Source organism: Archocentrus centrarchus, chromosome 13 (assembly GCF_007364275.1).
Source record: "Archocentrus centrarchus isolate MPI-CPG fArcCen1 chromosome 13, fArcCen1, whole genome shotgun sequence".
Classification (NCBI taxonomy): domain Eukaryota; kingdom Metazoa; phylum Chordata; class Actinopteri; order Cichliformes; family Cichlidae; genus Archocentrus; species Archocentrus centrarchus.
The window spans coordinates 19,858,988-19,883,377 of record NC_044358.1 but is presented as its reverse complement, the minus strand read 5'-3'; the positions used below and the strand labels follow the sequence as shown (position 1 = coordinate 19,883,377).

The window sequence follows — 24,390 nt, the reverse complement described above, 5'->3', positions numbered from 1 at the left end:
AAAGCAGGCAGGTCATTAAGGATTACTAAAAATGATACAATAATAGGCATCATTTAAGATCTATGCACAAGTCTTATTATTATTATTCTTTCATAGCAGTCTGCTAACTTTGTTTGCAATTGTATAAACGTGCATCAACATTTCAGCTAAAAATACTGCCCACCAGAAAAAAGACTTATCCCCTGCAATTCACTGCAGACTATGCAGAACCATCTACAATGCAAAACACAGCACTACAGAAGATTATTATATCTAATCAGCCATCTATCTGCCAGAAATATCATTATTACACTGGCAGTGCAAGCTGTATCTAGTTATTTCCAGGGTAAGTACACTGAAATTTTATGGAAATAAATGCTAAGAATCTGATTAAGAGGCTGATACGAGATGTGTAATGCTACTGGGACATAGGCAGAGTAATTACTGGGCAACATATAGTCCCATATCCCAATGGGAGAGTGGAATAGAGTGAAGGCACGTGATAAGGAGAAAACATTAGAATGACGACAATAACATGAAAAGTCTATCAGTGTAAATCACAATCACATTATCTCAACACAGGACACTACTGTGAAGATATAAAGCCCAAATGTCCTTCAATCCATCCCTATTTAGATTTTTTTTCACTTTCCATTTCCTTAACTATCACTCCTCTTCTCTATTGCTGCACGCAGTTATGTCTCGTGTCTAGCCCGTTCCGATTTCTCTCTGCATATCAGCACTGGTTTGGCCTAATCTCAGGGTACTCAGTTCAGCCATTCCAACTGAAATGTCATTAAGATCTAATTAAGATGTCAGAGGAGCTTGTGAACTCCATAACAGTCCTTGTTAATTAGCTCTTTAGCATACAGCTCAATATGTGTGAGAAATTGCCAACTGATTTGAATCTCTGCTACAAAAACCACTGGACTGGTGTGTGCTACAAAAACAACCTTGAGTCTACAGTCAGACTGGAATACATGTATGTGCACACAGTAGATTTATTGCAGGCTGATTGTATCACTTTTTATTATCAACAGTTTAAACAACTGATGTGTTTTTAAGTCAATAGCACCTTTCTTCACTGCATCATTGCCCTGTGGTTGGGTAAGCATGAAAGTAAATGGATATTTCTGTTCTATTCTCTGAAGATGATTTCCTTTTACTTTTACTTTGACGGGAATTTCTTCTGATGCCACAATAAAGCAGGGAACTTGTTGGTACCCTTGCATTAAAGCTCAAAGATGCTGAAGCAGACAAAGAGAATGTAAAACTTCTCCTGTTTGAACAATCCTATTGTGACACAAAGCCATTCTGTCACAGATGACACGTATCTGTTCATGAAAATTTCTAGACTAAATTAAACTAACAGGCTTTCACCAACTGTCTGAATAACTGTTGATTTAAGACTTGCAGTATTTTGTGATGTGTTACATTGCAGATATATTTCACTGACAGTTCTACTATCGGGCCCATTAGCCTAAGAAAATGAGACAGTTTAAAAATGATATATGGAAATCTTTCCATTCTAAAACTGCTTTGTACTGCAGCTAATATGTCAAAAACATACACTATAGTGCCAAAAGATTCGCTCGTCTGCCTTCACACGCATATGAACTTGAGTGACAACCCATTCTTAATCCATAAGTTTTAATATGATGTTGGCCCACCCTTTGCAGCTATAGCAGCTTCAACTCTTCTGAGAAGGTGTTCCACAAGGTTTAGGAGTGTTTATGGGAATTTCTGACCATTCTTCCAAAAGCGCATTTGTGAGGTCATATTGGCTGTGAAGGCCTGGCTCACAGTCTCCACTCTAATTCATCCCAAAGGTGTTCTGTCAGGTTGAGGTCAGGACTCTGTGCAGGCCAGTGAATTTGTTCCACACCAAACTCACTCATCCATGTCTTTATGGTCCTTTCTTTGTGCACTGGTGCGCAGTCATGTTGGAACAGGAAGGGGCCATCCCCAAACTATTCCCACAAAGTTGGGAACATGAATTTGTCCAAAATGTCTTGGTATGCTGAAGCATTAAGAGTTCTTTTCACTGGAACTAAGGGGCCGAGCCGAACTCTTGAAAAGCAACCCCATGATCCCCCCTCCACCAAACTTTAAACTTGGCACAATGCAGTCAGACGAGTACCGTTCTCCTGGCAACCACCAAACCCAGACTCATTCTTCAGACTGCCAGATAGAGACTCGTGATTTGTCACTCTAGAGAACACATCTAAACTGCCCAAGAGTGCAATGGCGGCGTGCTTTACACCACTGCATTTGATGCTTTGCATTGTGCTTGGTGATGTAAGACTTGGGTGCAGCTGCTTGGCTATGGAAACCCATTCCATGAAGTTCTCTATGCACTGTTTGAAGGTGTGACTCTGCGAGCTCTGCACACTATGGGCCTCAGCATCCACTGACCAGGCTCTGTCATTTTACGTGGCCTGCGTGGACTTCATGGCTGAGTTGCTGAGTGAATACTTGTGGCAATATAGTGTATTTAAACATAGCTGAACGCTATGATTAGAGTCTACTTTTTATTGTTTTTACACTGCTTGTTGTGGCACTGTGTATTAATTTCAAGTTGTGCATTAAAGTGTATGTTTGCACTTGCCAGATTCTTTTTTGGGGTATAATCTGTTCAACTGCTCATTAACACAAGCACTTAATCAGCAAATCACAACTCAGTGAATTTAGAGATGTAGACATGATCAAGACGACCTGCTGAAGTTCAAATAGACCATCAAAATGATTCTGAACATGGTATGGTTGTTAGTGCCAGATGGGCTGGTCTGAGTATTACAATAACTGCTGATCTACTGGGATTTTCCACAACAGCATTTTCTAGGGTTACAAAGAACGATCAAAAAAAGTGAAAATATCCACTGAATGGCAGTTCTGTGGGAAAAATGTCTCATTGATTCCCGAGATCAGAGGCAAATGGCCAGATTGCTTTGACCTCATAGGAAGGCAACAGTTAACCACACATTACAACCAAGGTATGCAGAAGAGCATCTCTAATGGCACGACATGTCTAACCTTGAAGCAGATGGGGCTAAAGCAGCAGAACACCATGCCAGGTGCTACTCTAACCAGGAATTCACATTTTTTTCCTATTTTTTAGCACTTTTGGCCCCTTAATACAATTGAGATTCATTTTAATACCACAGCCTACCTGAGTGTTATTGCTGACTATATCCATCCCCTTATGACCACAGTGTACCCATTTTCTGATGGCTTTTTTCAGCAGGATAACACACTCCCCTCTAAGCAAAGGATTTGCAGCTAAATATTAAGTCTTATTCACTCTAATCTATTTTAAGTTTAACTATTTCAATACTTTTGCTCACAAGAAAAATGGGTGGGTTCAGACCAAAGGTGCCATCTTCTGAACTGTGTATCAGATCCAGATGTAAACACCTGGGGGAAAAAAAGCTGAGATGTTGATCTTTTGTCTCATATTGATTTTTTTGATGTCAAACCCAAATGTTTTCAGTCTGCAGCAAAAAATAAGGGGATTGGCCTCACTGCTCCAAGACTTTTACTAGGGAGTGTATGATATCATAAAATGGCAGAAATGAGAGATTTGAATCATAGATGTGCATCTGACAAATCTGCAGCAATTGTGTGATGCTATCATGTTCAATAATGACCACAATCTTTGGGGAATATATGCCATGAAAAATTGAAGCAATTCTGAAAGGACAGGGGGTTCACTAATAAATTGGCTGGTGAGTCTAGTTGTTTATGAAATTCTTTTATTCTTCATTTATTCAGGGGAATTCTACTGACTATATTGAACTGAAAAATAAAGAGTAATTAATATTCACGTATTCTAAACAATCACTCTGTCAAATACAGTAACCTTAAATTCATACTGTTGTTTCACATATTCCCTAAGTAAGAAAAAAATCGTAGTTTTAATATGATCCAGAGAAACTACAAATATTTATGTGCCAGACCTGTTTAAAGTTGCACTGCTTACAACTTTCAAAAACACTGTAACTGATTAATGCAGTGCATGTACTTTGCTGAATTGCTAGCCACACGTTTGTATATTCAAAACCATTAATATTAAGCTTCATAGTCTTGTGGTGAATATCGCCAGGGCCTTCTCCATAGTGGGGATTTCCATTGCTTGTAATTAGACATATGGTGGAATATTTTGATTGCTTTGCCATTACAGGTGTCATATTAGACTTGGAGCAAATACTGAACAGAGACTTTTAATGAAATGCAGGAAAGATAGAAGACTTGAGAACCAATCATACCTATGCATTGACTGTGAGACCTATGAATGAGAAAACTGTATGCTTATGAACAAATTCTGGTTACTGTATTTGGACTGTGAACAAGCCAGATAAAATTTTAATTTTTTATGTGTGATGTAACATTATCCTACACATTATCCAAGTGCTAATCAAATTACAGTGTTTATCCAGCATATAAGAACCAAGCTGACCTGCAAGGCAGGCTGCATTATAGTGGTGGTATATGACTACATGGTGGTGATGCACAGATTTAACACAGTAATAATAATAAGCCTTAGCTGTATAGCTAACTAACAACAGCATGACTTTTCTGCTATGAGAAGCCAGCAACTTTACAGGTAAAATATACAAAAACCTTGAAATCTGAACCAGTGGTAACTGAATGAAACTGCTTATCTGCAAAACCCACAATTCCCAACTGGCCAAGCCCATTTCACTACAATAATACATTACATGAATTACTCAGCAAGTGTGTGAATTGACAACAAGCCTGTCAGATATTTAAACAAAGGGTGATGGTGGTCATTGTGTGTTAGCATGTAGTGTGCGTGTGTGTGTATGTGGGTGGGTGCGGTGGAGTGGATTGGAGTGGAGTGGGCTCAGGGTGGTTAACTGCTGAATTTTTCACAGTCATCCATGATCATCAGGTGGGCTAATCCAATTTACAAATTTGCATGGCTCCTATTTCCCTACTGATGTAAATTAATTTGTTCAGCAGTAGCTTTACAAGACAAGAGCAAAATGAGTAAAACAATAAAAAGAGTTTTCCCCAAGATTTCAAGGTTTTAAATGTTGCATCCTTTGTGGTCAAACATCAGCAAACAACACAATGTTTATGCTACATAAAGGTTCATTTCTATTAAGCAGGTCTCATTGATTTCATTAAAATGATGTCAGCATATCAATCACGTGTTACTTTGGCAGCAGAGCTTAGTAGTTATCAGTGTTCTTTCATAAAATAGAGCTCTATTTTTAATCTTCAGCCAAAGCCTTCTATAATAAGAGTGCATGCTCTCCTGGTGGGTGTGTGGGTTTCCTCCAGGGTCGCTGATTTTTTTTTACTCCAGAGAAATGCAAATAATATTTTGACTCTAAATTGCCAAGCAGAATTGTGAATATGTTGACCCTGATGTATTGGATATCTGTCCAGAATTTTTCACTGCCTTTCACTCAGCGCATGCTGTGGTTGACTCAATGGGATCTAAATCATCTAGACTGTACTTTTCAGAAATCCAAGTATTACTAGATGTTCTTATGTCAAGGTGACACATCATGAGTCTTGTGTGGTTTTCTATATTAAGATGTATTAATATATAATATACTGCAAACTGTACTGTTTTCAGTAAAGCACTATAGAGGAATATCTTGCAGAATACAGATATCTTCTGTAGGTAGCTGCTGGCAGCTTTGTTTGCTTTGGCATGTACATACTGAGCATTAACAGTATAACAAATACTGTTATTGAAAATAAACACTAAGGTGTTTCACATTAATATGGTAATCCAAATTTATTAGCTTCTCACCTGAAACATATTCATTTTACAGAACTGATTTCCATCGTCTCTTATGGAAATCAGTCCTATGGAACCAGGTCCCAGTTTGGATTCAGGAGACAGACACCCTTGCTAATTTTAAGATTAGGTTTAAAACACTCCCTTTTGATGAAGACTATAATTAGGGCTGGACCAGGTGACCCTGAGCCATTCCTCAGTTACAGTAGTACATGCTCATGCTGCTCTTCCCCGTAGTGTCCTTGTTTTTAAAAAAAACATTTTTAATCCTTGTTTTCTCTTTCCTTCACACCTCAACCGATCCACGCTGCCTCCCCCTCATCTCGGTTCATCTGGAAGTTTCTTCTTGTTAAAAGGGAGTTCTTCCTTCTCACGATTGCCAAATAGTTGCGCGCAGCTGATTGTCTGATAGTTGGAATTTTCCCTCTAAAATTCTAGGGTCTTTCCCTTGCAATATCAAGCACCCTGAGGCTGGTGTTGCTGTGTATTAGTACTATATGAGGAAAGTTAAACTGACTTGAATTTTACAACGTAGGTTTTTTGTCAGGTTCTGCTTATGTGTTAGAAAACGGTCGATAACTATGGTATAAAACCCTGTCTGTATTTACTAAATTGGCAGAGTGTTAATATTGCGACTGATATGTTGGCACAGGATTTTTCTTTATTGCATATATATTTGTAAACATTTCCCTTCCAGAGCAAAAAAATTGGTGAGGAGATGATTAAAATGAATTATAGAAACATGATTTACTAAAGGTCTGCAGCAGGCAACTCACTGCAAATTGTGCAAAAACGCTGGAAAAAAAACCCCAAAAAACTTGTCTAACATTGCTGTGACAGTTGCCACTAGGAGTGTTAATTTATTTGAAGGCCAGAGGGAGATGTTATCAGAATGAGCAGATAAATGAATGGGTGGATGGCTCAGAGCTGTGAGCATGTCCTGTAATGCTTCACTGAGTCCTCACCCCTCAATGTTTAGAGCCAAACCCCCTATATTTATGGTTCTCTACAATACTTGTATTTTGACGAAATAAAGCATAACTTAACCGAACTGAACTTAACGATGAGCATCAGAGGGAAGTGGGTAATACCAATACAAGACCCATACATATATGTGTCTTGTAGTGGGCAGTTCAGACATGTAAGTTGTATTTTATAGTGAGAGATGGATTTGTAGTGTTTCAGGGTTTTACACAGACATCAGTCCAAAATGAACACAATAAAAACTCTAAAGTGCATAAAAACATCTTTTTTTGTGTGTGCGTGTTTTTTATTTTTTTTAACCTCAACTGAGAGTTTTCTGCAGTGGAATAGTTTGTAATAGTGCAGCCCTCCCTTGGATGAATCCTGCGCTCCACCGGAGTTGTCAGTTTTATCCAGAGAATGGCTGTCTCAACCTACGAGACCTCACACAGTTAAAATGATTTCAAAAGCATACTGATTCTCTTTTAGTTGCCTCTCCTGGATCTCATCTGCCATGCTGTTTCCAAAGAGAAACACATGCTTAAAACCTGCGCTTACACTCCATTATCTCTGGTAGTAGATTAACTTTCTCCCTCATTATGTCTGCTTGTTGTTGCCCTGCTAATTTGCACTGCTTTTGTTAGAATGTGTCAGTCATGGTTGAAATGAACTGGCTTTGTTTTTGTTTATAAATGAGCACACTGTTAGTAGACCACCCACAGAACCTTCATTCCCATCAGCCCAATTCTGCAACTGTATCCTAAAGCTAATTTGCCCTGCTTAGTAAATCTGGCCTGTGATCTACGCAAACTTGTGTAGACACACTCTGATTATACCTTCAGCTGCTACTTAGGATATTTTTCATATAATCAGTAGTGTTAGAAGGCCACTTTGAATTAGCTGGTATGTATTTGAACTATGCTGTTGGTTAAAAAAACATTGTAAAGAGTAGATACATTTTATTGGGAACTTATTTAATACACATTAGACACTCTTTAACCCTTTAATACCAAACCTGTTGGCGGCGGCAGAACGTACTTCAAACATCCAGCCATTCATGGACTTCCGGCAACAATTACCAGAATAACCCTACACTGGGTGTGAAGCGCAATTTCTCAGCTTTCAGAAACCATTTGAAATTTTCCGAAAGGGTAGACAGTCGCGTAATTACGGTAATTCAAAGTACGTTTGATCTGACATCTCAGCGGTGATACACTCGGTGTTAACCAGCAGGTAACAGGTGTATGGGTGGCGATCGCCCAGTGTTAGAGGGTTAATAAAGCTTTAAATGGTTCAAAGTCTACCTGCTATATTCCCTGAATTTGATGTCATTCACATGTTTCAAAAAAGGTGCAATAACAGACTGAAAAAGTTGAGTAAATTAATTTATTTATCCTAAATAATATCATTAAAACATTCAGAGACTGGAGAAATCTTTATACACAAGGAAAAGGACCAAACGTTGCTAAGAGCACAAAACAAAATGTTTGCTTCATAATCCTCCTAAAGGAGCCACTGATACTTTGAGCAGGTCAAACACTTTATCAAGCGAGATCTGGAAATATTTAAGTACATGCAACATTTTTTAAAGCCTGTTACCGACATCAAATTTGAAAATTGAGCACTAAGGGTTTAAATTATTTGACTTTTTTTTTTTTTACTTTTTTTAATTGTCCCACCTTATCTGGAAGTGAGGTTGTAGAAGAAAAAAAAAAGTATTAACCACAAATTTTTAACATGAGCCTTAAAATATTTCAAACATCTTGGTTGAAAACTTTTGGAAATATGTTGGGAAAAAACTAAGTATAATCCATAGTCTGTTTGTTATAGTCTACCCTCAGAAACACAGTACAGCTGCAGTATACAACACAGTAAGTGTCCACACTGTCTTGCCAGCGACATTTTAACATCTGAAATCTAATAATAGCAAAAGTAGCAGAGCAGCCTCATAGGAAACAAAGTGACAAGCAGGTCAGCAAGGTGGGTACAGGTGCAGCAACAGTGCTTTTACACAGTTGCCACTGCGGGCAGACAGCACAAATGAGCATATGTGGCATGTTTGCATCCCAAGACAAAACACACATGTACAAATATGTATTAAAACACAAACTCGCCTTTCCTCTACATAAAACACATGCATTATTTCCTATGTCTAGAAAAAGCTCATCTTTGAATTCCATTACATTTCAGATATTAGCCCCTGTTAGTCCACTGTTACTGTGTGAGTAAGCATTGGCAAAGGGAAAACCAGACTGGGCCAGAAATAGAGGGTTTTCCCCAAAGGTAAGCATGGGGGCTAAACAGAGATGAACTTCCATTATTTCTTTGAGTTCAGTGGCAAACCCAAGTGTAGGCCAAAAGAAGCAGAAACAGGAGTGTTTTCTAAACAGCACAAAGAGAGATCAGGTCAGAAAAGATGAAAATGAGGGTACTGACAAAGAGGAGAGGACAGTCTACGTAAGACAGATGAGCTTTCTGCTGCTGGCCTTGTAATATTAGCAAATCTGATATCTATAATCTGCTTTCTGCACGTATAACATAGAAAATATCCTGACAAACTACTCCCTTCCAAAAATAAATTTGGCATGGGGCCCTGAGCAAAAGGATTAAATGATTTCTACTTCTTCTGCTTTCACTTGATGCCTCTCCCTTATATCACTTCATTTCACTGATACATTCTGGGTTGCATGTCTTCCACAGGACCAAAAAAAAAAAAAAACAGGAGAAAAAAAAAAAAAACCCAATAAATTATGACAGTCAAACTGGAGTCATTGAACATCTGCCAGGGATGAGTAAACCGAGAGAAGGGCGACACAGCAAATATGGGATGATGCTTAGACAGATGTTTTCAGTAATGCTATTAGATAATCCTTTAACTCCCTGAAAAAAACAACATCATTACTACTATTTCTGTGAGTGTATCTCATTTATTTGTCATGGCATTTATTCAAAAGCGTGAGCCATGGGTCATTATGGAAAAGCCTACAGCTTTATCAAGATAGAGCCGCAGACCATATAGAACTGCACAATTAAAAGAGCTGCAGTCCAATTTACTAAAAACAAACAATAAAAAAGTGATATGGCAGCAGCTATCCTAACTGACGGCTGTTGAAAGCTTTAGGAGTTAAAAACTCAGGGCCAGGCCTACAACCAGGAATACGTCTAATCTCTAGGGATCTGTAAAGAAATAATACAGACAACTAAATTGAGTTTGACACAGCATTTATCAGATCTGCAGGGCATAAAGAGAGGAATCAGCCTAAGTACTAAAGAGGACAGATAATAGGGGTATTAAGTTCTACTGCACTATCACAGAAACACCAAAGCTTCCTTGAAGACACTGATTACTGTCTGGAACTATGTATTCATCTCTTGTTCTACCTAATGTAATTAATCCCACCAAAGGCATTCATAGAAAGCCCACATGTAAAAACCTTTTAGGGACTTAAATCTAAGGTCCTAAAACTGCGTTTTAGCCAGTTGGTTTTAAAAATGAACTATTTCTCAAAAACATGTTATAATGTTACAATTGTAAGAAAAATTGAAGCCATCATCATAATTTATCAAAACTGAATTCTTAAATATTTTGGTTTTCTATCCAGAAACTGTTGATTACAGAGCACTCTCACTGTGCTGCGTTCAGACAAAGCTCACCACAGACTACACCTGCTCAGCAGCAAACACAAGACAGAGAGAACATAACAAAGTAGTTATGTAACATGGCATTTAGAAAGAAATTACAATATTTTCCGCAAGGAGGGTAAATATTAGCCCTACAGTCACAAGACCTAAAACACCACTCCAAATGAGAGAGCTCTCTCTCTCTAAAGATAGGTCAACAAGACAGCTTGAGATTCTCTGCACACCTCCTCCCCTGAGCGCGAAGCAGACACTGCTGTAAACACACCTATTCTAACACAGGGATATTCACTCATGATATAATGCCTTTGTTGATCTAATTCAGTGAATAAAGCACAAAAATGAAAATGCTGCAATAACTTTGTATATCGATCTCCTGCTTTGTGAGCATCAATTATTATTTTTCAAGTCTAAACTGATTTCTTTCGTTTTTGCCATGGTCCTCTCTGAAGTGACAGCTCAAACCCTTGAAGATTTTACTCTGTCTGTAAATTGGAAGATAACCCTCAGTTTTGACTTGATTTTACAAGCTTTAAGCATTTCAAAGTTAAAGCACGTAATTGCACAGCAGTGGTTTGTGCTACTGTATGGCTCGATAAAATGGTTAGTTTTCACGGGGTCTGTAAATGACCCTTTTAATCCATTTACATTTATCTAGGTGTAATTTCAGTTTCATTTGTTGTATGGTGAACTGTGTCTAAATCAGAAAGCTCAGTTGGATAAGAAACGGACAATATGGGAAGAGGTTTTGTTTAAGGCTCAAAAGCCTGAGGAAAAAAAAGCCACTCTAAAAACACATGGCACAACATTGAAGTGCCACCTTAATTCAGCTGTACATCGGCACCTAAAGGATGAAGGACACTATTTCGAGGATGCCAACGTTCACATTTTGGACTGGAAAGACAGATGGTTTGAACAGGGAGTAAAATGGGCCATCTATCTATATAACCACTGTGAACGACCATCATTGAACAAAGGTGGTCGCTTATGACCCCAGGTCTAAGCCACCTACAGTGCAGTATTGAGATCCCTTTCCAGGCACCTCACCTCCACTCACACCTTACTTCAGGTGACCTCAACAGGTCAACTCATAGGGGCAAGGTCTCACAGTGGTTTCACTCAAAACCCCTAGGGGTAATGACCCACGTCTTTTTCACACCTTGCGTCATGTGATGACATACATGATTAATAGTGGGTCAGTGACCACCTCCACAGGGGACAACCCCACTACGGTTTATATACCTGAGACTTTCCAACTTTTGATTTTAGAACTCTTGGATGAAGCTCTTGAGACTACCATGACCTGGATGACTGAGAACCTATACGGATAGATTTTGTTTAATTTTGTTCTAGTTGACAACAGGATAATTTAGAACAATTAATGAATAAATTTTTTTCTTTGGTAGACAGTCCAACAAGGACATTCAGGTGATCTTTTATGTGGACGTCTCCAACACCAGTACAATTTTCATTGTGGAACAAATTTTGAACCAAGATTAGACATCAGTAAAAGAAGGCCAGCTGGTGGTGAGTCAACACCTTTGCCAAATTAACACTTAATGTTACTTTCAAATGGCAAGCCCTAGCATTTTATTGAACAGAAACTCTTCATTTCTTAACAGAGCTTTTATTGTAAAACCATAGACCACTATATTGTCCAATAGATTGGATCAACTCTGCTCCTTGATCAAACTTACCCTAATCCCCAATTACAGCGGAGCTTCCCTTGATGCCTCCCTCTGCTGGGTCTAATCTAGCATAGGCCAACAGTCAACTGGATATTTTTTCCAGTCTAATTTGTTTATCCCAGCCTATTAGGACATTGTCACAGAATTAAACTGATTACATCTTACAATCATTCCAAAAACAGCACAATATTACTTTTCTACCAACAACTCTCTTGGTGCAGAATTCAACACTGAAAAAAATGTCAACTTTTTTATAAAAAGTTGACATTATCACATCCATCTAATTTCTCTTTCATTTACCTGTAAGACATCAGTCCATCTTTAGTTCCATCTGTCACTTGGGTCCCTCAAGTCATTTCACAGTCTTTCACCTCTCTCTTTATTTTCTCAAGCTTTTTTAACTCTTTTCCTCACTTCCTATGCTCCATGTCATAATTTGTCTGAGGTCCTGTCTATCACGAAATCTTACACTTAATTTCTCTCAATTCTTGAACATAGGTGGGTGGGTCCTAATGAATTAGTTTGCCTTCATTTATCCTCCAAATCGAAAGGAAACTCCATGGTAGCTGTTTCTCCCCACTAAGTTAGACTTCTTCAGCATTCTGTGATGTTTACTTAAGTAATTTAATTTCGGTGCAAACAGAGGAGTAGAGCTGCTGCTCCTGCACGTTGAAACGAGCCAGTTGAGATGGTTTGTGCATCTGGTTAGCATGCCTACAGGGCCACCTCACTTTGGAGGTTTGCCGAGCACATTAAACTTGGAGGAGACCCTGGGGTATACCCAGAACCCAGTGGACTGATATACGTCATCTGGCCTGGGAAGGCTTGAGCGAGGCAGAGAGGGAGGGAGGGTTGGATGGAAAACTACAACAAAATATGGCAAAATAGAATAAGATATTAAAAACTGGTTTTGTATAGTAGATAGGGATACATGCAAGTTATCTTGTGCTTCTATAACGAGGCTATGTTCATTCAATGGGAATGTGGAACACTAAACTGGTCACACACAAAACAAAATATGCTTTTATACATTTTTTTATTCTTTCCAGTTTGCAGACTGTGCAACCCCACTGTGTGCCCTTCAACTGCTACAGCAACGTCAGTGGCAATACCATGAAAGGACATTTTAAAAGCATGTGTAATATTCTTCTGATACATTCTTTCCAGGGTGTGCATAATATTACACGTCTCTCTGTGAGTGCAATTACATGCCTGGGACTGTGCCATACAAAATGAAATTTATTATGGCCGGTCTGAATGGTTATGTTGGTGAAAGAATGAAGGAGGAAAGTGGGACTGTAACCTTCGGCACAAGGCATTGCTTATCTCTTCTACACACTGGGAAATGTGCTAAAATAATTATTTTATAAACATGAAGTATGCATACTAAGACAACACACACCAGTGGTCTCATCACTGTTGTCTTCACCCAAGTGCTCATTATTAATTTCACATTTCATTCAGCAGTCAAAAGCTAGATATTAAGAATAAACACTCCAACATCCATCTGGCTCACCAAGTCTTGTCAAAGTCCAAAGTGACCACTTCTATTCTTGTTTTATCTGTCAAGGGAATCAATTGTACTTTTCATGACAGCTAAGGCAATTTCCAAGGTGCTACCTTCAAAGATATTATATTACACAGTGTAAGTGTCAGCACCTATCAGGATTTCCACTCAACTGGGAAATGATGCCCCCTGCCCCAAAACCAGATGAGATGTGATTACCCTTAGAAAAGCCAGTAGTTCATGTGTGTGTGAAAGATCCTTCAGGCCTTTGTCTCTAAGGAGCACATGGAATTATGTGTGGGTGATTCACTTTCCCCTCTTTTTTAATGCTATCTAACACCTGGGTTTGAATTGGGATAAGTAATGTTGGTGGTTGCTTTCTTCAAATACAACATAAAATATTCAAACCAAACGTTTGCTTTTAAATACAAATTTTGGAAGGGGTACTGGGCAGGAGGTTTATCTCCATGACTTTCTTTTGCAGGGAATGTCACACGACTACAGAAAAACCAGAGAATGAAAGGTGGTGGCATACATTTCAAGTAGTAAAGGTATGGATGGCAGGACAGCTAATTAGACAACACAGACTCTATGGGTGACCTGGCAGCTCATTTATGAGAATCTCATGTATATATAGTATCTTATGTAGCTGAACAGCAGATAGAAGTTTGAGTCACACAGACACAAAACCATGGTGCTTGCATGCACAAAAACAGACAAATATCCAGATAAAAAAATCTGGCACACATACACATTCACTCACTCATCAATGCCCAGATCTGATGCTACAGCTCAGCTGTGCTGTGGGAGCTGTGAAGACTGTGACGATGTGAAGGCAAAAAGGCGTTGGAGGCTCCTACCAGGCTCCTTCCTAATGGTGGATTTGACATTTACCCTGGGAGGCTGTGGGCTGTGGCTGCTGCTCCCACAGAAATGATTCAACCTATTGTGCTGAATGTAGAGCAATCTATTCTGATGGATGACGACAGCTATGGTGAAGGACCTAGAGATGTCTGGGGGCTCTGTGTGCCTACTGTACCTTGATTTACCAACATACCACATCTGTCACAACTGTTACTCGAGCCATCTAAGGCCTATGTTGTCAGTTATCTAGTGTAGTACATGATGGAGAAAGACAGGAAGTATCATGAGGTGAGTGCCTTCCATCTCATGGGTTTATGGAACTTCTGCAGACAGCTCAACAATGAGCATCCCAGAACCAACTGTCACCACATCAGCTCCCCTAACTGGTCCGACCTGACTGAATCCTACTCTTGCACTGACACTACTGTTAGTGCACACTTTTTTTCTGACATTTGTCTTTTGACTTCTTTACCTTTTCAGAATAAGTGAGCAAAACACATGCATCAGGAAAAGTCAATCCACATGAAGTGTCAAAATGTTACTGCTGTTTATTAAAAAAACAAACAAAAAAGTAATGTTTTCTTTTACATTTGACAATATGTTCACACACTTATCCTTCAAAGAAATTAAAGGGTGTATATGTGCCACTTTCAGCTGAATACTTACAATGGCATGATAAAATTCACACTGCATTAGTCATTTTCTGGGACACCAGCTCAGTTTTGTTTTGTTTTTTTACAAGTTAGACACCATTTATTACGGTGCTGTGTTGTTACAAACTGCAAATCCCTGAGTCATCACTGTGTACTCAATGCCGCGGTGGCCATTTCTGTCAATGTGTAGGCTCAGTCACCGTTCTATCTTTATTTCTTTTGCCATTTTTGGGAACACTTCCTTCCTACTCATGTTCTATATACGTGGGCCTCATTAAAAGGTAAAATAAAGACCTGGAACATTTCTTTTTTCTGTCAATCTGCATAAAAGCTTGAACGTAAAGGAACGTTTTAAGGCAACTGCCAGATCCACTGGAAATGAAAATTTTGGTGACTGCCAACACTTTTAGTAAGATGATACTCATATATTTTAATCCACTGATTTATTATCCTGTTTTTTTCTCGTTTCTTTCTAATGTACTTTACTCAAAGGTTTTATGCAGTCTGTTAGTTTTTTTGAGGTGTTGTGCTATGTGTCATACCATTCAGTATGACACATAGCACAATCATATCCCAGGAAAGTGCAAACTGTACTGCAGAATCACACTGGTTAAAGGCTAATGCACAAAACGTGGTTTAGAACTTCCCATGCAAAAGATAGGATATTCAACAGTAATAGTATAACTGAAGTATACAAAAGTTTTCATTGAACCCTGAGTTGTGGCACAGTTTTTGCACAGTTTTTCTCCAGTTATGTTAAAGAGAAGAAAGTGTTTTTACAAATCAAAAGTGTTTGCTCCATACAAAAACTAATAGAATTGTTCATTATTTCATCAGGAAAAGACCTCTGTACACATTAGAAATAAATAAAATGATACAATTGATGTATTTGAATTGTTCTATCTTACATCAGGCAATTATTAAATAGTCTAAGCACCTTGAGTTCAGATGCAGAACTGAATGTTGAATTTTTCACTTTTGTTTTTAACAACAGGAGCCCATGTATGGGAGATACACATGCTTTCTCCTCATTTCTTTATATCCGCACACTGTCAGGAAAGCAGCCCCAGTAAATACTGTTTTAAGTTCATGAAAGTATGTTTAAAACCTAGAACGAGACAGCTGGCATGCCATCAAAGCCAACACAATGAACTGTGACAGGACATACTTCACTGCTGCCTCTACACAATTCTTTCTTTTGTTTTGAAAGCTTCTCTTTGCTTATTTCACATCACATAGCTACAGTACGTCAACATTTGATGAGTATTGCAGGAAACTACAATGGGCTATTATCTAAAAGCTCTAAGGTATCTGAAGGAAATAAAGCCAATATATGATTGGGATTAGCATGACCAAAACATTTGCATGTTGATAATAAAGCCTGACTGATATGGGATTTTTAGACTAATACTGATATTTGGTGATTAAAAAACTGGATGATATATATTTTTATCTCTCTGCGGGGAGAGTAGGAGGGTGTAAAGATTTTCAGTAGTAAATCTAAGTACTAAAATTCATAGGGATAATTGTTTTGTGGAAGAAGAGTCATATGACCTGTGAAACACCCCTTTTAGATTGATCAGATGCTGCCAGCACCACCCTTTTTGTGTAAATGTGCAGGGGAAACCCTGGGTTTGATCAGCAAGCTGATAACCAGCTTTGTGTGACCATTTATGTTAGGGTAAGTGAATCCAGGTAACAGAAAGATACCATGGGTATAGCGAACTCACTTTTAAGTATAGGGCCCATATCAGCTTGTTGTTTGTGGCATTCTCAATGCTCGGTGCCAACAGTTGGAGAGAGAGGATACCAAGTTCACAGAGGTTCTTCAGTGTACTGATGTATCAAAATTAAGTAATGGATTCTGATCTAACAAAACAGATATAAGTAATGGGTTAGGCTTGTATTCAACTATTGTTACCCTATTATAGAACAAATGCATAAAGTTGTTCAATACTATATAAAAACATTTAAAAGCACCAGTATATTCAACAACAATGAAATTTTGAATTTAAAAAAATACAGTAATATATATATAAAACATAATATTTGCAACCAAGACTTCTGAAGCTTCCTACATCATCTTTGATTTATGAGTTCTATCATCTTTTGAATAAAGGACATCTCAAAATGCAGAGGAGGTTGCAATGATGTTCAGCCCTGAGTAAGTGAGTAAAACTTATTTATATAACACTTTTCAAGAAAAGAAACCAGTCACAAAGCAGTAGTAGCTGGTTTCCTCTTGGGCTGATTATAACTCCAACATCCTACACCTAAGACAATGTAACAAAATGCAGTCTGTCTCAGTTTGTATATTGCCTGAGGTGAAACCTGGGGCAGTTAAAGTTCACAAATGACTTGGTGCTCAAGGAAAGGTTAATTTCCTCAAGTACATAATAACACTGACGGTGACTCACATGAGTCACATTAACCACTCAGAGTTTTATTTTGGCAGCTGGGCAGTAAGAGGATAATGTTTAAAGAGATTTTAATACTACAGCAAACGGAAACGCTAAACGTTGGAGGAGTGACAAAAATACCATTCTGAACAGTAAGATGGATATGCCCACCAATCCCCATTGGAAATTACAACACTGTTCATGGTACATATAAGACTGGCTGGCCTGTTAACTCTATCAGAGAGTATGTGTACTCTGAGAGTCAGTGGTTTCTAAACACAGATTAAAATCCAGAGGACTCTTTGAAATCATGACCTGCTCTAACTTATATTTATTTACTACTGTCTCTGATCCATTGATTTGGCCAAGTCCAATTTGTCCATTGACTGGAGCCCATCCCGGCTGCCATAGGGCAAGAGGCACAGACAAACACACACACACACACATCACTGAAATAACTTGAAAGTATAAATAAATAAAAATTTACTGAAAATTAACTAATGAAAATCAGACATTGCTTTTGAATTATGGTTCAAAAGAATCTTTTATTTTTTTAAACTAATAAACTCACAGACAATTCTTAAAAAATGAACAGTCATGTTACCCTTTCAGCTTGCCCCAGTGTGACTGTAAAAGTATGCATTAATACAGTTTTGGCCTAAGTGTATTAACTGTGCCATGGGCATGGCCATAATTCAGAGCAGCTTGTCCTCATTAAGACTTAGCAGTCCATCCAGCTGAAGCTTCTTACTCTGAGGGCAGCTTAGCCCTTTCATCCCCATTTTCATATGGACCTCAGCCCTGTCTCACGAGTACAAGGGTGATAGGGATGGTGACGACAAAGCTGCCCTGTGAGGCCTCTGTAGCCCTTAACATAAGCTAGGAGATATGAGGTCAGCTGCAGGCTGTGCAAACTTCAAAAGGTTCTTGTCATTCATCTAATTCTATTCTTGATCCGTTTTAGGTTTCTAATGCCAATTTTGTCCTAATTGTTGCCTAATTATAATTGTTACAAACAGCCAGCTTTCAGGTTACAGCTGGGGTTAAGCCTTAGAAGGAATCAGTGCCACTTTAAGATTGTTATCATGACTGTTCTTAATTCAAGGGCACAATGTTGTTGCAGAATGAAGCTGAAACAGACTTAAACCACGGCTTTGAGATTCTTGAATTCCATCCTTGCAAATGCTACAATTATTGTTCAGTGTATCCCCACATCAGGATTAAAGATTATATGGTAAAATGAGGGGTCCTAGATTAACTGTTTGATCCAAAAAAACCTTGTGGCCATCACATAAGTAAAACAAAGTGTGTCCAGAAAGACTCTTAGTCAGCCATATCAGGATATTGCAACACAAGAAAGTGGACTTATTACGCACTACTAAATGAGTTTTGGGGATCACCAGTTTCCTAAATAGACACAGAAAAACTGACAGATTCATGGTGACTCTGTACTTATGAGTCAGCCACTGCTAAGCACTGCCTCTGGGGGTGAGATGAGAGATTAAAAAAAGCCTGAGTTTAAAAAAACAAAATGTTATTTATCACAACTTTTCACACATTTTGGCCACTATTTCCAACTGAGGCAAACCATTAAACCTGCATACCTGAAAGACCACTCAGTCTCAGGCCTGACCACCTGTTTAGCCTCATAGCCTAAGTTCCCCACCTAAAAGCCCACCTAATAGTCTCACCTTTTAGTTTGGTTAGTAAAGTGTTATCGTAACCTCTACAAATAATGGCTAAAACAACAACAAAAAAAAGAGGCGGATAACCTTGAAATTTAAGACAAAACTGCCCTTGTAAAGTCCTTGTGACAAACATGGCTGTGCATTGTGGAGCTGTTGAGATTTATCTATATATATATTTTTTTAATTTTGCAGAGGAGACTACATCAAAATAAGTTGGCGCACTCAAATGAAACTTGTCAACTTGTCAATCTGTTGGAAAGATGGCAGATACTCAGTACTTTGAACAGGCTCTGATGTTCATCCAGTAATCAAAGAACCCATCTGTTAAATCTGGAAAGTCTGGACCCAAAATTCTTACTAAGACAGCAGAGACAGAAGAAAAAAAATCTCTTGAGGGAGGGAAACTATAGAGCGGAACCTAATGAAGGAAACCCGTGAAAACCATCTTCTCTTCCGCAGTCTGGAAGAGAAATTGTGGATGGTGAGGAGGGGGTGAAAAATATACAGAGATGAAAGATCGAGAATGAGGTAGAAGACAGTCAGAAAAGCAATTAGTGTCTGATAATTGCTCTCATTAGAAGAGATGGGGCCGATTTAGCTGATTTATGGTGAGCAGTTCTAATTTGAACATATAAATGTGGACTACAAAGTTGTGTGATTTAAAAGTCATGAAGCACACAGTAGCAGCTCTCAGTCTGATAGCAACATGACTGATAAGACCAGATCCTATCATCAAAACTTCACTATCATCTTTCTTGTGATAAAAAGGTAAAAAATGCCTGTAAAGAGAGTGACAGAGAGATAAAGCAGGAGTCTGGATGGAGGAAGGATGATACAGCAGGAGAAAAGATGAACAAAAACGATGATGTCAGAGGAGAAAATGGATAACAGGTAAAGCAGAAAGACACTTTCAACAAGAAGTTTATTTACATGCTTACAAAAAAAGTGTGTGTTGGCATAATAATATAAAGCACACATAATTATGAAAACCATGATAATGCTGCATATGTAACACTCTGCCTGACAGGTTTATGATAGATCCCAGAACTCTTCTTCATCTTCCCCATCTCATAATGAGGCTGTCATTGATTAAACACTTCTAAGAAGTCCACTCTGATCCCAACAAATTCCATAGTAGCTCTCTCACATGAGTGTACTTAATGATTTGTGATTTCCTAAGCATTGAATAACTAATTTTATTTAGCAGAGAGCAGGCCAAACCACAGGGTAGCTTGAAAAACAAACTATTAGGTCTGGTGGACATTATTGCTGAAGCACTTCACACTGTGGGATGAAGAAAAAAAAAAGGTTATGGTGTTTGTGTGATTGAGTGCTGGTGTGTAATAGGGAATATGCAGGCAGAAATGCACTGTAATTAACAAGAATAATATCTCTTCCCTCCTCCACTGTGGGCTATGAGCAAGGGAAGCTGTGTTATCTGCTCTGTCCTAAACCTGAGTAATGCTGTATTTTCTGGAGAATCTCTGATTGAGTCAAAGGCGGGGAACTGTGATAAGGCTGTTGCTCTCCAACATCAAGTGCTCATGCTGCTGGTTTCTACACCAGCTGCTCGTGCACTCTCAAAAAAACTGAAATAAAACGATACAAGTCAATGAAAGCCTGCACATCCAGGCCAAGAAACAGTTTCTACCCTTGGGCCATTAGAACATTAAACTCTGTCAGTGCCTCCATCATGTGCAAGACCACCTCGATGGTTACAACTCTGTGCAATAATCATGTTTATAACTCTGTGCAATACTTCTGTTTATCTATCCATCCATCCTTTTCCGCTTATCCTGTTCAGGGTCGCGGGGGGGCTGGAGCCTACCCCAGCTGTCATAGGGCGAGAGGCAGAGTACATCCTGTACAGGTCGCCAGCCTGTCGCAGGGCTAATACAGAGAGACAGACAACCCAGACAAACACTCACATTCACACCTGTGGGCAATTTAGAGTGACCAATTAACCTAACCCCAATAAGTGCATGTCTTTGGACTGTGGGAGCAAACCAGAGTACCCAGAGAAAACCCACACAGACACAGTGAGAACATGCAAACTCCACACAGAGAGGCCTGGGCCAAGGTGGAATCAAACCCAGAACTTCTGGATGTCATTCTAGCTGTGAGGCAGTAGTGCTAACCACCACGCCAACTTCTGTTTATACTCTGTGCAATATCTATCAAACTGCTGCTACTGTCGCTAATATCCAACACACATCTATACCCATATCACTCATATACATCCATACTCATATTCTTGATAAGTATATTTATCTATTGTGATATTTAGCCTTAGCTGTGTAAATATAACAGCCAATGTGTGCAAAGAATTTTATTTATGTTTATTTATCATATTCTATTTCAATATACTTTTATACTTATATTGCTGCACAATGGGAGAAGCACCTGTAATTTCATTATATGTGACATACAATGAAAATAAAGTTATTCTATTCTGTTCTAATTTTAGATCATTTGAACCAGGCATAGTTTCTAATGATGTGGTCATAGTGGCTCTCTGTGTCATTGCATTCTACACCTGTAGAGAAGTGAGTAGTTACACAAAACAGAGTGAACATCTACACATATGTGCATAAGTATTTGGACATTGACAGTTTCTTTTTCATAGTTTTGCCTCAGTAGATTACTATGGTGGACTTTAAATCGAACAAAATGTAATTGAAGTGCAGACTTCAGCTTTAATTCATAGAATTCAACAATAGCATTGAATGAACTGGGCACACATTTTTAAATGAGCCATCATATAAACATCATATGATGGCCAGGAAGGCCAGATTAGATTTTTCCAGAAAACATCTAAAAAAAAAAAAAAAAGCCTGCACAGTTCTGGGAAAAAAAAATAAAATCTTTGGACTGATGAACCCGAGATTAACTTGTACCAGAATGATGGGAAAAGAAAAGTAGGGAGAAGGAGAGAAACAGGTAATGATCTGAAGTGAATCACATCACCTGTCAAATATGGTGGAGGCAGTGTTATGGTACGGGTATATATGGCCGCCAGTAGAAGCAGGTCACTAGTGTTTATCGATGTAACCAACAGAAGTACCTGGATGAAGTGTACAGGCCTACACTCTGTGCTCAGATTCAGCCATGATGCAAAACTGATCACAGTACAACTGGATAATGACCCAAATCATCTGAAGATGAGGCACTATGTATAAAAACATCTGTAATTCCTAAACAGTTAATGGAATACTAGAATTAAAGCTGAAAGTCTGCACTTCAGTCTTGATTGTTTCATTTAAAATCCACTGTGGTGGTGTATAGAGGAAAAACTCAAAAACTTATAGATCTAACTGTAGGCTTTGAATAGCTAACTGCAGGTTCCCAAAAATACATCTATATTTGTTTTAAAATCTGACAAAAAGCAAAAACAGAATTTGCCTGGGGCAAATTGTCAAGTGTAAAGTAGAACAGTACAAAGTTAGCATGGTTCTTAAAGCTAGAACAGCCAGATGAGTGGGAAACATGGGATTAAAATAATCTGGTATTCTCCTTTAAGCACTCAGAGTATAAAAATCACTTTCTTTATGCACCTTACCTCTCAATGATGTCAGCAATGGTACAGGCAAACATTTGCAGGCCTTCTGGAAGCTGCAAAGCAACTGAGAGAGAGACAGGAGAAAGAAAACAAATAGAAAAGTTACATGCTTGTATTAGAGTGATGGCAGCATGTTATCTGATTCTCAACAGTACAGCTATACATAGCTGCTGCTACTGGTTCATAGTGCTCCACTGTCAACAAACAGTGACATTTCACAGGATTTGCCCCTTTCCTACAGTAGTGCTGTTGGTTTATTTTAGTGGGTGACAGGCTGTTGGAAATATAATATAACCCAATAACCAGCAGCCTCTCTCTGCAGCTCATGCCCTGCTACTAGAGCTTCTTTCATTTTTTTTTTTCTGAGTGGGTGGATGGGACCAGTTGAATAAAAAAAAAAAAAAAAACACCTTTCTACAAGTTGTTTGTTAAACAGGTGGTAACTATCACTTTCAAAGGCTCTCATTTTTACACTGAGTACAGTTGTTTTCTACTCTAGCAAAATGACATCTTTAACTTCACCTGAATTCCTTTCCTGGATTCACCGTCTATGCTGCAAGGCTGTATATTTGCTGTTTGCTATATGTGTATGGGTGTGAAGGCTGACAGGCCCACGGTTTTTGTGTTAGCAACCATTTTGTTGAAAAAAAAAAAAGAGAGAGAGAGAGAGAGAGAGAGAGACAGGAATTTAATTGTGTAATACTTTTAAATTGCACACATGTTCCTAAATACACTTTTTAGTTTGCACAAATCAAATGCGAGCCTAACACTTGCACTGTCAAGAACTGAAGATAGAATTTAGTACAGATAAACTGAACCAGTTCATTTGCACTGATACGTGATGCCACCTGAGATGATAGGGTAACATTTACCAAAGTGGTCTATGTCTCATTTCAGTCTCTGAGCCCCCCCCCCCCCCCCTTTTTTTTTACCACTCTTTTCTGGTTGCAATCAGTGAAATTAAACTTTCTTTTATGCATATTCATTAAAAACATGAGAGAAACCAGTGTTACATGAGAGATTCTCAACCACTAGAAACAAGACACAATTTTATTAAATGCAGTCTGTCGTGGGCAAGGAAATTTGAAGTGTTTCTGGTTCTCTCAATAATAATGACTGTACACCTCACTAGACACAAGTGCAGAGGGGTCTAAAATAAATTAGCTTAAATGAACACTGTGTGAGCTTTTGTACAAGAAATATACCAAAAGTTAGAAACAAAAACACATGAAGCCAATAAAATGTAAAATATACCTGTCTGTGTGATGCTTTTTCTAAAAAAAAAAAAAAAAAAAAAAAAAAAAAAAAAATCAAGCATGCTGTAGAACTGTGACACCAATGCAAAAATAATGTCTAAAACATTATAGTCATATTTTATTAACAATACAACCCAGCCACTTGCCAGCTATATTAGCAGCATTTGTGGACAAAGTACTGCGCTGTATCTGAGATTGCTGGTTGCAGGGCAAATATCCTCAGATTTACTTGGAAATCAAAGTAAATACAAAGTCAAATTGGGATTTCTCAGCAAACAGGCTGTGGTGTTTTTGCAGCAAGGTTCCTACATCATTTGGTTTATCAAGAATCCAAGGATGTTCCAGTTACATTAATACTGCCATTTCAACACAAAATAAACACGCTAACATGCTGACACGAGCAGGACCAAACTCAAACT

General features: G+C 38.5%; 1 protein-coding gene across 2 annotated transcripts in view; it reads right to left on the bottom strand.

Annotated features, from left to right (window-relative positions):
- Window positions 1–24,390, bottom strand: part of dph1 (diphthamide biosynthesis 1) — a 63,615-nt gene that overhangs the window by 23,884 nt on the left and 15,341 nt on the right. For both annotated transcript variants that reach the window (XM_030744475.1, XM_030744476.1), the window contains exon 3: window positions 22,716–22,779. In XM_030744475.1, coding sequence (XP_030600335.1) covers window positions 22,716–22,779 — 64 coding nt within the window. The remainder of the gene's footprint in view (window positions 1–22,715; window positions 22,780–24,390) is intronic.